This window comes from Phalangium opilio, unplaced genomic scaffold (assembly GCF_054372755.1).
Source record: "Phalangium opilio isolate 3A_F unplaced genomic scaffold, DU_Popi_V2 ptg000217l_1, whole genome shotgun sequence".
NCBI lineage: Eukaryota > Metazoa > Arthropoda > Arachnida > Opiliones > Phalangiidae > Phalangium > Phalangium opilio.
The window spans coordinates 11,702,414-11,715,462 of record NW_028324218.1 but is presented as its reverse complement, the minus strand read 5'-3'; the positions used below and the strand labels follow the sequence as shown (position 1 = coordinate 11,715,462).

Genomic DNA, 13,049 nt, shown 5'->3' with positions numbered 1-13,049 from the left:
TATTGTTAAAATAAATGTGAGTTGAAAATGTATTACTGCACTTATTTTAACTACGTTTAAATTACGGCGAACCTCACCTACCCTAGCCTAACCTAACCTAACCTAACATAACCAAACGTAACCTAACCTAACCTAACCTAACCCACCCCAACCTTGTTTGGAGGTAAAAAGATTATTTATATGAGTATTAAAAGCCCGCCTCTTACCACGAACAATTTGTTAGCAATAATAGAAATATTTTGGAAAAGATGTCAGATAAATAATTGGAGAATATTTTGGAAAAGGTGGCAGCTAAATAATAGGAGAATATTTTGGAAAAGGTGGCAGCTAATTAATAGGAAAATCTTTTGGAAAAGGTGGCAGCTAATTAATAGGAGAATATTTTAGAAAAGGTAGTAGAAATTTAAAAGGAGAATATTTTGGAAAATGTGGCAGCTAATTAGTAGGAGAGTGTTTTGGAAAAGGTTGCAGCTAATTAATAGGAGAATATTTTGGAAAAGGTGGTAGCTAGTTAAAAGGAGAATATTTTGGAAAATGTGGTAGCTAATTAGTAAGAGAATGTTTTGGAAAAGGTTGCAGCTAATTAATAGGAGAATATTTTGAAAAAGGTGGCAGCTAATTAATAGGAAAATCGTTTGGAAAAGGTGGCAGCTAATTAATCGGAGAATGTTTTGGAAAAGGTGGTAGCTATTTAAAGGGATAATATTTTGGAAAAGGTGGTAGCTAATTAAAAGGAGCATATTTTGGAAAAGGTGTCAACGAATTATTGGAACCAAACCTAAACTAACCTAACCTAACCTAACCTAACCTAACCTATGCTAACCTAACCTAACCTATGCTAACCTACCCTAACCTATGCTAACCTAACCTAACCTAACCTAACCTATGCTAACCTAACCTAACCTATGCTAACCTATGCTAACCTACCCTAACCTATGCTAACCTAACCTAACCTAACCTAACCTAACCTAACCTAACCCAACCCAACCCAACCCACCCGAAACCAAAATTTTAAAATTTTAATTTAAAATTTAAAGACATTGATGGAACTACCATTAAGACTGTACTTCATTTTAAGCAAATTTGTTTATCAATTCTATATATCTCTTGCCTTGAAAGGAATGAAAGTGAGCGTTTCAATTAATATCACGAAACATTTACTTTCAATGTTATTAACATACCTTTCGGAGATTCGAACCAACAACCTATCGCTTCGCAGTCCAACATCGTATCCACTACACCACCGAATCGCTGACGGCTACAGTGTTTCAAGTTATATTCATGTATTTTTTAGGGGCATATTCGGACGATTGGGATTTCGGTCCATCGGGAATATAGCCATTGGGCTGGAAATCTAAAATCATTGCGGGATATTGGGTCGAATCGGATTTCGGTCCATTGGGAATTCGGTTGAAAGGAACGATACCAAATATTTTAGATACAAAGATGGATCTAATTCATATATTCAGTATTGTATGCACTTCTTTGATTAAAAAAAATTTATATCAGATTATAGCATTTGCGTTCAATATAATATAAACCGTTGGTTTCCATCATCCGTTTGTTCGAGTGCATCATGCCCCTAATAATTTTTTTCGAACCTCCAAAACATTTCAACTATGAATACGAAGGTTGAAATGGCGAGACCAATTAACCACAAGAAAAATGATCCACTGACAACTTTGACTGTCAAGGGTGATACTTCCTCCGGAGGTCGTCTCCATAGTGACATCTCATAAATAATTTGCTTAGGTATTGATTTATAGTGCATAATCTTGTGCTCCATGATATTCATGATTCTATGAATAATATTGTAATTAAATGCTTATTTTTGGTTTTTAGAATGGGCATAGATAATTTTTAAAAACGGGATTCGCGTAATCGTCTGCTTGAATGGGTTAGGACGGATAATCCGGGTATATATTCAAAGACGATAGATAGGGCTTCAAATTTACCAGTCCACCAAAGTCCCTTGTTTGAAGCCACATTTAAGGTCTTTCTATCCTTACACTGGATGTTCTGTTTAGGATTAGAAGTGGTAGGATGACTTATTTTCCAAAATATTTTTATTTTCATTGACGTCCTTGAATAATAAAAGCGGGCCTTTTCCAACAAATTCTATTTTTTAAGATTTTTGAACAATAAACGCCACCTTTATTAAGATCCTTGAACCAAAAATATATGCCTTTACCAAAAAATTGATTGTTTTACAGGTCAGGTCAGGTTAGCTTAGATTCGGGTCGGTTACAACAGTGACATCCTATTAAACTTGGGACTTCACCATCGCGATACCATGCGTCATCCTAAAACCCACTGACGATGGACACTTACTATACTTCCATTACCCTGAGCAAGTTTTGATGTAAAGGGGAAACCGGGTACTACCGCGGAGAAAACTTCATTAGTAAGTGGGAAGAGAACTTGCAAACTCAACCCAGAAGGGTTTGTTTCGATACTTTTCACACGGTGTCACAATAAAGGATCCAACCCGGGACCATCTTGCCGCGAGGCTTTGAAAAGCGCTAACCGCTACGCCACCTCAATCAAAAAATAAATTTTTGCACTTACGATCTAATTGCCATTTCCTTTATTTCCTGCCTGCCACGGAAGGGCATGATGCAAAGGAAGTAAAATTCTCTCCGGTAACTGTGGGCTCCAACGTAAAAATCCAACTTGGGTTTCTGCTTGCACGCGTATTCTTTTCCAATCAAATCATGAAGTTCATTCTTAGTAGTTAGGCTGACCCAAGCCTTATTCTCGATGACCGAGTCGTAATCGCACGCCACCACTTCATAGGAGTCCTCTGCCGTTACTTTAGACAAGCAGATTGTCATATTTGGATCGAAATATTTGTAGGCCTCCGTGTGCTTGTAAAGAAATACATCAAATCACAAATTTTGTCAAATTATTGATCTTTTCTTTTATCTCACTGGTGATCCCAGGTCACAAAAAAAATCTATCTCGGAGATGTATTTTTTAAATATTAAAAATATTCTTTTCATTCTCATGTTGAGAACATCATTTAAGCTGTCAACTACCAAGTATTCTTTAAGAGTGAAATTGGTTTTCATGTATCCAGACATTTCGAAGGTTAAAAGAATAGCTCCAAGTATCCAAGTACCGCACATACATTTCCATAAAAGGTTCTTAGATACTCTGCCAAAAGCTGGAATTATGTTTTGCCGTATTAATCAATACAACAAAATTAAGAAAATTCTATTCGTTTTTAATTACTTTTTAAGAAAAAAATCGAAACCACTTCCAGAAGTAAGAGAATCATATCGGAATTATGAAATGATCTTCTCGATTTATATATAATCTTGTCCTTGGTTTTCCACAGCAAAAGAGTGAAGAATACAATTGCGGATAAAAGAAGAACACCTGCCTGAATAAAGTAGAATTATAGGCTGTAAGTTTTTATTTTATTTTTTTCTAAAGAGCTTTTAAAATAATTAAGTGTTATGTGACACCTTAATTGTTATATATACAATCTTCAAGATAAACGCAATTAATAAGTTTCATTTATGACACTTACGCATTAGGCTTCTAAGCGAAGCACTGGGATCTACCCCTATTGAACGACTATTACAATGTGAATAGTTCGTCCAATAAGGATAGTCCCTGCGTCTGGATGCTGCTTCACGGAAAAGCCTAGAACGCTTAAAGGCCATTACGTAAACTTAGAGGAATGGGCCATCACTATTTTTAAGGCAAAGTTTACCCCGTATCTCTCCCTTTTAGTTACAACGAAGTGCTCTATTACAAAACTGAATTTGCTGCCATTGTTTAAATTTGAAAGATTTTGACTGTGAAATGTGCAGGGCATATACGGGTATGTGACGTAATAAGGAACCTTTAAAATCGTAAATTCAATACACGTATACTCTCTCAAAAGTAATTAATGTAATTTTAAAATGTTTTAGGGGAATGAAATGGTGGTCGAAAAGCCGAGATAAGTAAATTTTTAAAACAACTGAAAGGGATTAAATTGATTTCCAGTAAAATAAGTGTACTTATGGAATAGGGTTATTCTTAAGAGTGTAAGTTTTAATTTAAAAAAATTAAAAATCTAGTCCTTGACTCAATGTATTCCTAGTGGTACCAGAAATCCATTAAATTAGCCTAGGAAGTAAACAATTACAATAGCTGGTATAGCGTACGTCTCTGCTGGGGTAAGAACTCCTTCTAACTCCGTGGATAGGGGGTTAAATATTTCCCCCTTTCCTAACTGTTAGAAATCTCGAGCTCCTCTCTAGGAAGTCTCTCTTGACGTGAGCGGGGCGTGACTTCTTCAGCCCATGAACGCTGGATCTCTAAAGGGTAGATTGTTTGCTTTATATATATAACAAGGTGGTCCAGCAACCAGAACATTTTGCACACCCAATCAATTTATAGGACATTGGTCCAGTGAGGCAGTGACCCCTATAAGTGTCTCAAAGTTATCTTATTTCCGTCCCTGCTTAAAATAAAACCGACGAAATAAATCACGGCTAGAAAAGGTTGAATTGGGGCGGAAATAACTGAAATACTTTGAGCCTCCTGGAAATTCGCGAGAGCGGAAATAAGCAGAAAACTTGAAATGTATCCAGGGGCACTATTCTCTAAACATTTTAATGATTAAATACCCAAATCCAAATGTAAACATTAGGGTTGGTTCCATAAGGAGAGAGAGCTTAAAACCCTATTCTTTAATAGCGTTTTCCTTTGGGTCCTCGCGGAGCGCTCCCAAGGAGCAATAAAAATGGTAGTAGTAGTTTCCAGCTTCGTTAAAGACTGTTTTTGAAGAATAGGATCTCCTAGTTTTATTCCTCCATGGGAGCGCTCCGCGAGGACCCACGCTATAACCCAAATCCAAATCGACATTTGAATCTCCCGCCAAACATTTCACCATCTCAAATTATTCTCTTATTTCTTTAACCCAAATCGACATTTGAATCTCCCGCGAAACATTTACCCAAATGTACGTCACTTCCTCTTTCATTGCATAATTTATAAAACAAATTAATTATGAACATTTTTAACCATTTTTGGATATAATCGATTGTAACACACTTGTCATTAAATTTTCAGGGCTTATACTTAGCTTGAAAAATTGATATTTAAATCTAAGTAGGAGATTCAGTTAAGATTTTAGGTTCGGCTCTAAAGCCTTAATAACAATGTTTAGTAAATAAATCATTATTAATGATTTATTTACTAATGTTACATTAATCACAATGTTTAGAGCCCGGCATTATCTATCCATTATCCAAGTTATTTTATCTTCATCCATACTCGAAAATTATCCACATAACTCATGCTAAATCGTATTATAATCCACAACTTTGTTTATAAATAATCGGTTATCCACCAATTTGTGGATAATGGATAGATAATGCCGAGCTCTAAACATTAATCATAATGTTTAGTAAATAATACAATTAGTCGCAGTGTATACAAAAATTATACTTAGCTTGAAAAATTTATATTTAAATCTAAGTAGGAAATTCAGTTAAGATTTGATAATTTTCGTTTTATTTCAACTAGTTTCTATATAGGAACTTAAATCAATTGGCCATTTGTATACACTTACCGACAATTGATTTTACTAATCGGGAATCTGTTTATAACGTTAAATCGGAACTTCAAGTGTCACAAGACAGTAGATCACAAAAATTATATTTAGCTTGATAAAATAAAATTCAGTTAAGCAAAGGCTTAAACATTGCCGTCGGCAGTCCGCAAGATTCCCGCGTACGCAATATAGGACTCCCGGTCTACTCTACCGTCTACCGTAAAATCTGGCGCGTTTAGACCAGAGATCTATCCTTCGTTTATTCTCAGTAACATCTTAAGCTAAAAATATGAGGTTTTCTACGTACATAATTTACGATACCCCGGATAACGCGCGCGGTCTCTAGAGCCGCGCCAATCTTCCCTTATTTATTCTCAGTATCATCTTAAGCTTAAAATACGAGGTTACTAACCGACACGTCGCGCTCGGGAGCACGCCGCGCTCGGCATTCGAGGGATCAGGCAACTAGCGTAATACGCTTCCCATCGTACACCCTCAGAAAGACTTTATTACGGAGCGGCTTTCCCCTCGTCAACGAGAAACGCACGCCGTCCGAGGGATCAGCCAATGGCGTATTCCCCGGGTATTACCTTTTTGGTGGTTTTAATGCCGTAAATTCGGGAGATATGCCTTTAATCCGTTCTAATATTGAAAAAAAAACTGTAAAAAGTAATCCCGAGTGTATTTCCGCGTTAAACGGCGTAATACGCTTCCCATCTTACACTCTCAGAAAGACTTTATTACAGAGTGGCTTCTCCCTCGTCAAATTTTCCGTATGGAGAAATATTTTGCAAACGCCATCTATGATGTCGTGTGCAAAATAACAAACGCCATCTATGATGTCGTGTGCAAAATAAAAAAGGAACGGGCACGGTCGTTAAATAGTTTTTTTCAATAGGTTTATGAAGAGTCATAAAAAACTGAATGACCTTGACTGTTCCAAAATTTGCAATCTCTTCTCCTGATTCTATGCTAAAGAGGGCTCGGTTTTACAGTGGAAGGGGGCGTTTTCCGGTCCCTTTAGAGATCCAGCGTTCTTTTTCAGCCAATAGTTTTTTCTCTCTCTATAGGGCAAATTTTGGCGTACGAGTCGCACCCAAACCGGAGATATGAGAAAAATTTCCGCGAGGTGGCGAATGTGTCGCCCTTCTTCAGTAATGCTACACAAGAGAGGGGAGTCCAAAATCCCGCTTTTGGTTACTTCCTAGTCTAATTTAATGGACTTCTGGTGGTACGAATATTCTAAGGGAGCGGTAGCTCCCTTAGATAAGGCCTGATGACGGCTTTAATGTATAAGGAAGGTTTTTGGATTGGTTTTAACTTTTTTCGTATTAAGTTTATTGTTTCGAAATTTTTCTACTGAACTAAAATCCGGGCCCTTAATATGTGGTAAAAATTTCAAGATGATCCACCTAATAGTTTATTTTATAAAGCATAAAGTTGCTAAGGGTAGTTTTCATTTCCATAAAATTAATCACAGATTTTGGCGAAAAACTAGAGAATCTCCATTGAAATAACATGGGAAATTTTCCAAACTTACCCATTTTGTAACTACCCTTACAAAAATAACTATACGTTTGATAGATTTGAAAACGGTCTTAAATGAAAGCCCCATTTTTATAGTGGGCGCCAATTTTTGTTTCATTAAGAAAAACAAAGTTTAAGTATTGTTTTTAATAGTTTTAAGTACCTGCTCCGAATTACGTGGTTTACCTTTAAACTGTGGAACTTAAGACTTTTTTGCTTGGGTTAAATAATAAAGAAAGTCATTCTAGGACTTACGTCGTTTTACTGCGGATAATCAAATTGGTAGGGCAATTAGCTAGCTTAATTGTCATTATAACTATTGCGCGTCCAACTAATTTAGTTGCGAAGTACAGATTAAACTTAATTAAACAAAATAAGCAATTAAAGATAATTAAACAAAATAAGCAATTAAAGATAATTAAACAAAATAAGCAATTAAAGATGATTACCAATTATAGGTAATTAAATTTTTACACGAGTCTAAACTATAACATATGTTTGTGTACAAGTCTACGGAATCTGTTTAAGCGCAGACCTAAAGAATATTTTTGTGCAAAGGAGTATAAAATCTCTTTGTGCAGAGGCCTATGCAATCATTTCGTGCAGAGGCCTATGGAATATTGTTTTACACAGGCCTCTGGAATAATGTTTTACACAGGCCTATGGAATATTGTTTTACACAGGCCTATGGAATATTGTTTTACACAGGCCTATGGAATATTGTTTTACACAGGTCTACGGAATGTTTTTGTGCAAATCTGCATGGAATCCTTTTGAGTATAGGAGTATGGAATCTTCTGTGCACAGGTCTATGGAATTTTTTGTTCATGGGTCTATGGTATATTTATGTGCACAAGTTTGAAGAATCTTTATGTGCACACAAGTCTGAAGAATCTTTATGTGCACACAAGTCTGAAGAATCATTATGTGCACACAAGTCTAAAGAATCATTATGTGCACACAAGTCTAAAGAATCTTTATGTGCACACAAGTCTGAAGAATCTTTATGTGCACACAAGTCTGAAGAATCTTTATGTGCACACAAGTCTGAAGAATCATTATGTGCACACAAGTCTGAAGAATCATTATGTGCACACACAAGTCTGAAGAATCATTATGTGCACACACAAGTCTGAAGAATCTTTGTGTCCAAGTGAAAAATCTTTATTTGCACAGGTCTACGACTTCTGTTTGTGCACAGGTCTACGACTTCTGTTTGTTCACAGGTCTACGACCTCTGTTTGTGCACAGGTCTATGGAACCTGATTTGCTCATTTCTATGACATCTCTTTTTGCGCAAGTCAATAACATTTGTTTATGCTCAAGTCTAAAACATCTGTTTGTACACAAGCCTAAAACATCTGTTTGTACACAAGTCTAAAACATCTGTTTGTGCACAAGTTTTTTAAACAAATACTCTGAAGAATATAAATATTCCACTTTAAGAAACAATTTTTATAAACTATAAAAAAGGCTTACCAGATTGAGCCATCAGTCTTGGTATTTTCCTATAATTTATATTTACGAATAATTGCCAAAGACTGTGATATATAAATCTATGGGATGTCCTTGTTTGTGCACAAGTCTAAAACATCTGTTTGTACACAAGACTAAAACATCTGTTTGTGCACAAGTCTATTCCATCTGTTTGTGCACAAGTCTAAATCATCTGTTTGTGAACAAGTCTATAACACCTGTTTGTGATCAATTCTATAACACCTGTGTGTGAACAAGTCTATAACATCTCTTTGTGCACAAGTCTATAACATCTTTTTATTCACAAGTCTATGACATCTGTTTGTGCACACGCGAGTGACTTCTGTCTGAGCAAGGGTCTACGGAATATTTTTGAGCACGGGTCTACGTATTATTTTTGTGCAAATGGGTATGGAATCTTTTTGAGCATAAGGGTTTGAAATCTGTTTGAGCATAGGGGCATTGAAAATGTTTGTGCATAACTCTATGGAATCTGATGTGCACATGTCTATGACATCTCATTTTGCGCGAGTCTGCGACATTTCTTTGTGCACAAGCCTGTGATTCTATTTGTGCACAAGTGTACGAAATATTTTTATGCATTGTTGTAAGGAATATTTTTATGCACAACTATACGGAATATTTTTATGCACAGGTGTACGAACTGTTTTTGTTCACAGGTGTACGGAATATTTTTGTGCATAGGTGTATGGAATATTATGGTGAAAATGGATTTGGAATATTTTTGTGCACAGGTGTACGGAATATTTTTGTGAAAATGGATACCGAATATTTTTGTGCACAGGTGTACATGATATTTTTGTGCACAGATGAAGGTGATATTTTTGTGCAAATGGGTAAGGAACATTTTTGAGCATAGGGATATGGAATGTTTTTGTGCAGAGGTCCATGGATTATTTTTGTGTACAGGTATATGGAATGTTTTTGTGCAGAAGTCCGTGGAATATTTTTGTGTACAGGTATATGACTCATGTTTGTGCACAAATCTATAGAATGTTTTGTACACCGGTCTAGGACATATGATTGTGCACAAGTCTATGGCATCAGTTTGTGCAAAAGTCTTAGGTATGTGTTTTTGCACAAATATTTGACATCTATTTTTGCACAAGTCCATGGTATCTGTGTGTACAGGTCTACAAAATATGTTTGTGCACAAGTGTGAAAAATGTTTACGTGCACAAGTCTACGGAATCTCTTGAGCAAATGTCGATGACCTCTCTTTTTGAGGAAGTCTATGAAATCAGTTTTTTTACAAGCATATGACCTCTGTTTGTGCACAAGTCTATAACATCGGATTGTGCAAAACCGTGTGACTTCTGTTTGTGTACAAGTCTGTGGAATCTATTTGTGCACGAGTCTACGTAATATATTTGTGCGCAAATCTATGGAATCTGTTTATGCGCTAGTCTACGGCATCTGTTTGTGCACGGGTCTACGGAAAACGTTTGTGCAAATGGGTGTGGAATATTTTTGAGCATATAGGGGTATGGAATGTTTCTGAACAGGTCCAAGGCATGTTTTTGTGCACAGGTCCATGGAATATTTTTGTACACAGGTCTATGTCACTTGTTTATACAAAAGCCAATAGAATATTTTGTGCATAGGTCAATGGAATCTTTTTGTACACAGCACAGTTTTATGAAATATTTTGTGCGCAGGTCTAGGGAATATTTCTGTGCAAATGGTTATGGAATAGTTTTGTGCTATGGGTATGAAATCTTTATGTACACAGGTCTATGGAATCTTTAGCGTGCAGGTCTAAGGAATCTTTATGTGCACAAGCATATATAATGTTTTGTGCACAGTTCCATGAAATATTTTGTGCACATCTCTATGAAATCTTTTGTGCACAGGTCTATGGAAACTTGATGTGCACAAGTCTATAGAATGTTTTTTGTGCACATGTCTATGACTTCTGTTTGTGCACAAAACTATGGAATCTGGTTTGAACATGTCTATGACATCTGTTGTGCACAAGCCTGTGACTTCCACTTGTGTACAAGTCTACGCAATTTGTTTGTGCACATGGCTACGGAATCTGTGCACAGATCTCCGGAATCTGTTTGTACACAGGCCTACGGCATCTGTTTGTGCACAGGTTTACGGAATCTGTTTCTTTACAGGTCTACGGCATCTGTTTGTGCACAGGCCTACGGCATTTTTTTTGAGCACAGGTCTAGGGAATCTTTTGTGCACAGTTTTATGGAATCTCTTTGGGCACAGTTTTATGGAATCTCTTTGGGCACAGGTCTATGGAATATTTTTGTGCACAGGTCTATGGAATCGTTTTGTGCAAATGGGTATGGAATCGTTTCGTGCAAATGGGTATGAAATTGTTTTGTGCAAATGGGTATGGAATCTTTATGGAAACAAGTCTAAGACTTCTGTTTGTGCACTAGTCCGTGGAATCTGATGTGCACATATCCTTGACATCTCTTATTGCGCAAGTCTATGATGTATTTTTTGTGCAAGTCTATGACATCTGTTTGTGCACAACCCTGTGACTTCCGTTTGTGTCCAAGTATCCGGAATCTGTTTGTGCACATGTCTACGGTATCTGTTTGGGCACAGGTCTACGGAATATTTTTGTGCACAGGTCTACGGAATATTTTTGTGCACAGGTCTACGGAATATTTTTGTGCACAAGCCTACTGAATCGGTTTGTGCAGAGGTCTAAGGAATCTGTCTTTGCAAAGGCCACTGCATTTGTTTGTGCACAGGTCTAAAGATCATTTTTCTGCAAATGGATACGGGATATTTTTGTGCAAATGGATATGCAGTATTTTTGTGCACTGGTGTACGAGATATTCTTGAGCATATTTTCGAGCATAGGGGTATGGAATGTTTTTGTGCAGAGGTCCATGGAATCTTTTTCTGTACAGGTATATAACATCTCTTTTTGCACAAGTTTATGACATCTGTTTGTGCGCAAGTCTATGACATCAGTTTGTGCTCAATTCTAAGGGATCTGTTTGTGCACAATGCTAAGGGATTTGTTTGTGCACAATTCTAAGGGATCTGTTTGTGCACAAGTCTACGGGATCTGTTTGTACACAATTATATGACATGTGTTTTCACAAGCCTAAGTTATCTACGAAATATGTTTGTGCACTCAGGGTGACCACAAATAACCTTGTAATAGTTATAGGAAAATAGGAAATTTACAATTGATTTACAGGAAATTATAGGAGACTAGCTGTTACCCGCGGCATCGCTTGAGTGTAGTAAGGACTTCCATCAAGTATGGGTACATTTTACTGAATTTTACAAAATATAGGTTGCAAATGCTTTGAAAGTAATAAGACAAGAATTACAAAGGAGCTTTGGTTTAATTATAACCATAAGTTCGTAAGATATGTTACATAAATTTGTCACTGGAAACTGAGAGCTTGTCTCGAAGTGATGTAAATGAAACGTCATAGATTCTCGTAAAGCGACGCCTGATGAGGCCCTGTCAAAGGCTTAGTACAGACTAAATAGGAAGATGGAGTAGAAAATCGCGTGTAGTCAATTCTCGCGTCGTTCTCGAACTAGCTCTCATTAAGTCTCTAGCATTTCGAAATATAGGAAGTGTCATACTTATGGAACGTAATCTTAGAAACATATGCTATAACTTTAAAACATCACAGACTTCCCTGACAAATATTTTTAGAGGCTTCCATAGCTTTGGTGATATATAACAAAACCAAAAGTGAGAGCGCACAAAATATCTACAATTTCAAAAAATAGGAAAACATAGGAAAATTATCGAAATTATAGGAACTAATAGGAAGACATCCGAAAATAGGAAAAATTATAAAATTTAGGAAATGTGGTCACCCAGCTCAGGTCTATGGAATATGTTTGTGCACAGGTGTATAGATTGTTTTTGTACACAGGTCTACGTAATAATTTTTTAGCCTAAGTCTTCGGAATCTATTTGTATTATTGCATCCACTGTGCTTTGCACGTGAAAACGACGGGAAGGCAATTTGAGTTGGACTGGGCGTTGAAGCAATCAAGATTAATACTTCTATAATAGATGGTTAGGGCCTTGTTAGTTCAAACGTGGTAACTAATATACGCGCAACACCACAAGACTTTAATGGAGCGCCTGCTTTTCAGTATACGTTTTAAAATACTAGTTTCCAAACAGTTTTAATTCATATTAAGACTGAAGTGACAGATATTAATCAAAACTGTCTTTGTATACAAAGACGCGAAAAAGTAAGAGATAAGTGAATAAAATTAATTGTTTGAAGTAACAGATATTCAAATTTTCATTTTTGAAGACGTGATTATAAAACATCAATTATTTGAAAAAATTTCTTATCTTAGTTTTTTTCACAAAAATTTCAGAGAAACTACCTTGATACTATGTTTATTTTCGAGAAACATTTGCTTCGAGGAAGTTCAAATACTCGGATATCTGAAAAATAGAGCTAGAAGTATTTATTTTTATATTTCAAAATTGAAAATATTGCGAACCGAA

General features: G+C 36.3%; 1 protein-coding gene and 1 long non-coding RNA gene across 3 annotated transcripts; one reads left to right on the top strand and one right to left on the bottom strand.

The window, feature by feature from the left end:
• LOC149616312 (uncharacterized) lies at nucleotides 1-6,317 on the bottom strand. Its single transcript, XM_089857025.1, has 5 exons — nucleotides 5,573-6,317; nucleotides 3,235-3,385; nucleotides 2,931-3,166; nucleotides 2,569-2,867; nucleotides 1-1,799 (listed from the first exon to the last, which is right to left on the bottom strand). Exons 2-5 carry the CDS (start codon nucleotides 3,278-3,280, stop codon nucleotides 1,583-1,585), a joined length of 798 nt encoding a protein of 265 aa, XP_089713151.1. The 5' UTR covers nucleotides 3,281-3,385; nucleotides 5,573-6,317; the 3' UTR covers nucleotides 1-1,582.
• Nucleotides 6,318-6,703: 386 nt separating this feature from the next.
• On the top strand, nucleotides 6,704-12,795 carry LOC149616311 (uncharacterized). Of its 2 annotated transcripts, none has more exons than XR_016375812.1 (3): nucleotides 6,704-9,164; nucleotides 9,238-9,414; nucleotides 9,488-12,795. It is a non-coding gene; the product is annotated as an uncharacterized LOC149616311 (long non-coding RNA). The 2 variants fall into 2 exon arrangements; XR_016375813.1 differs by having other exon boundaries at nucleotides 6,704-9,414; nucleotides 9,488-9,643; nucleotides 9,710-12,795.
• Nucleotides 12,796-13,049: the final 254 nt, after the last annotated feature.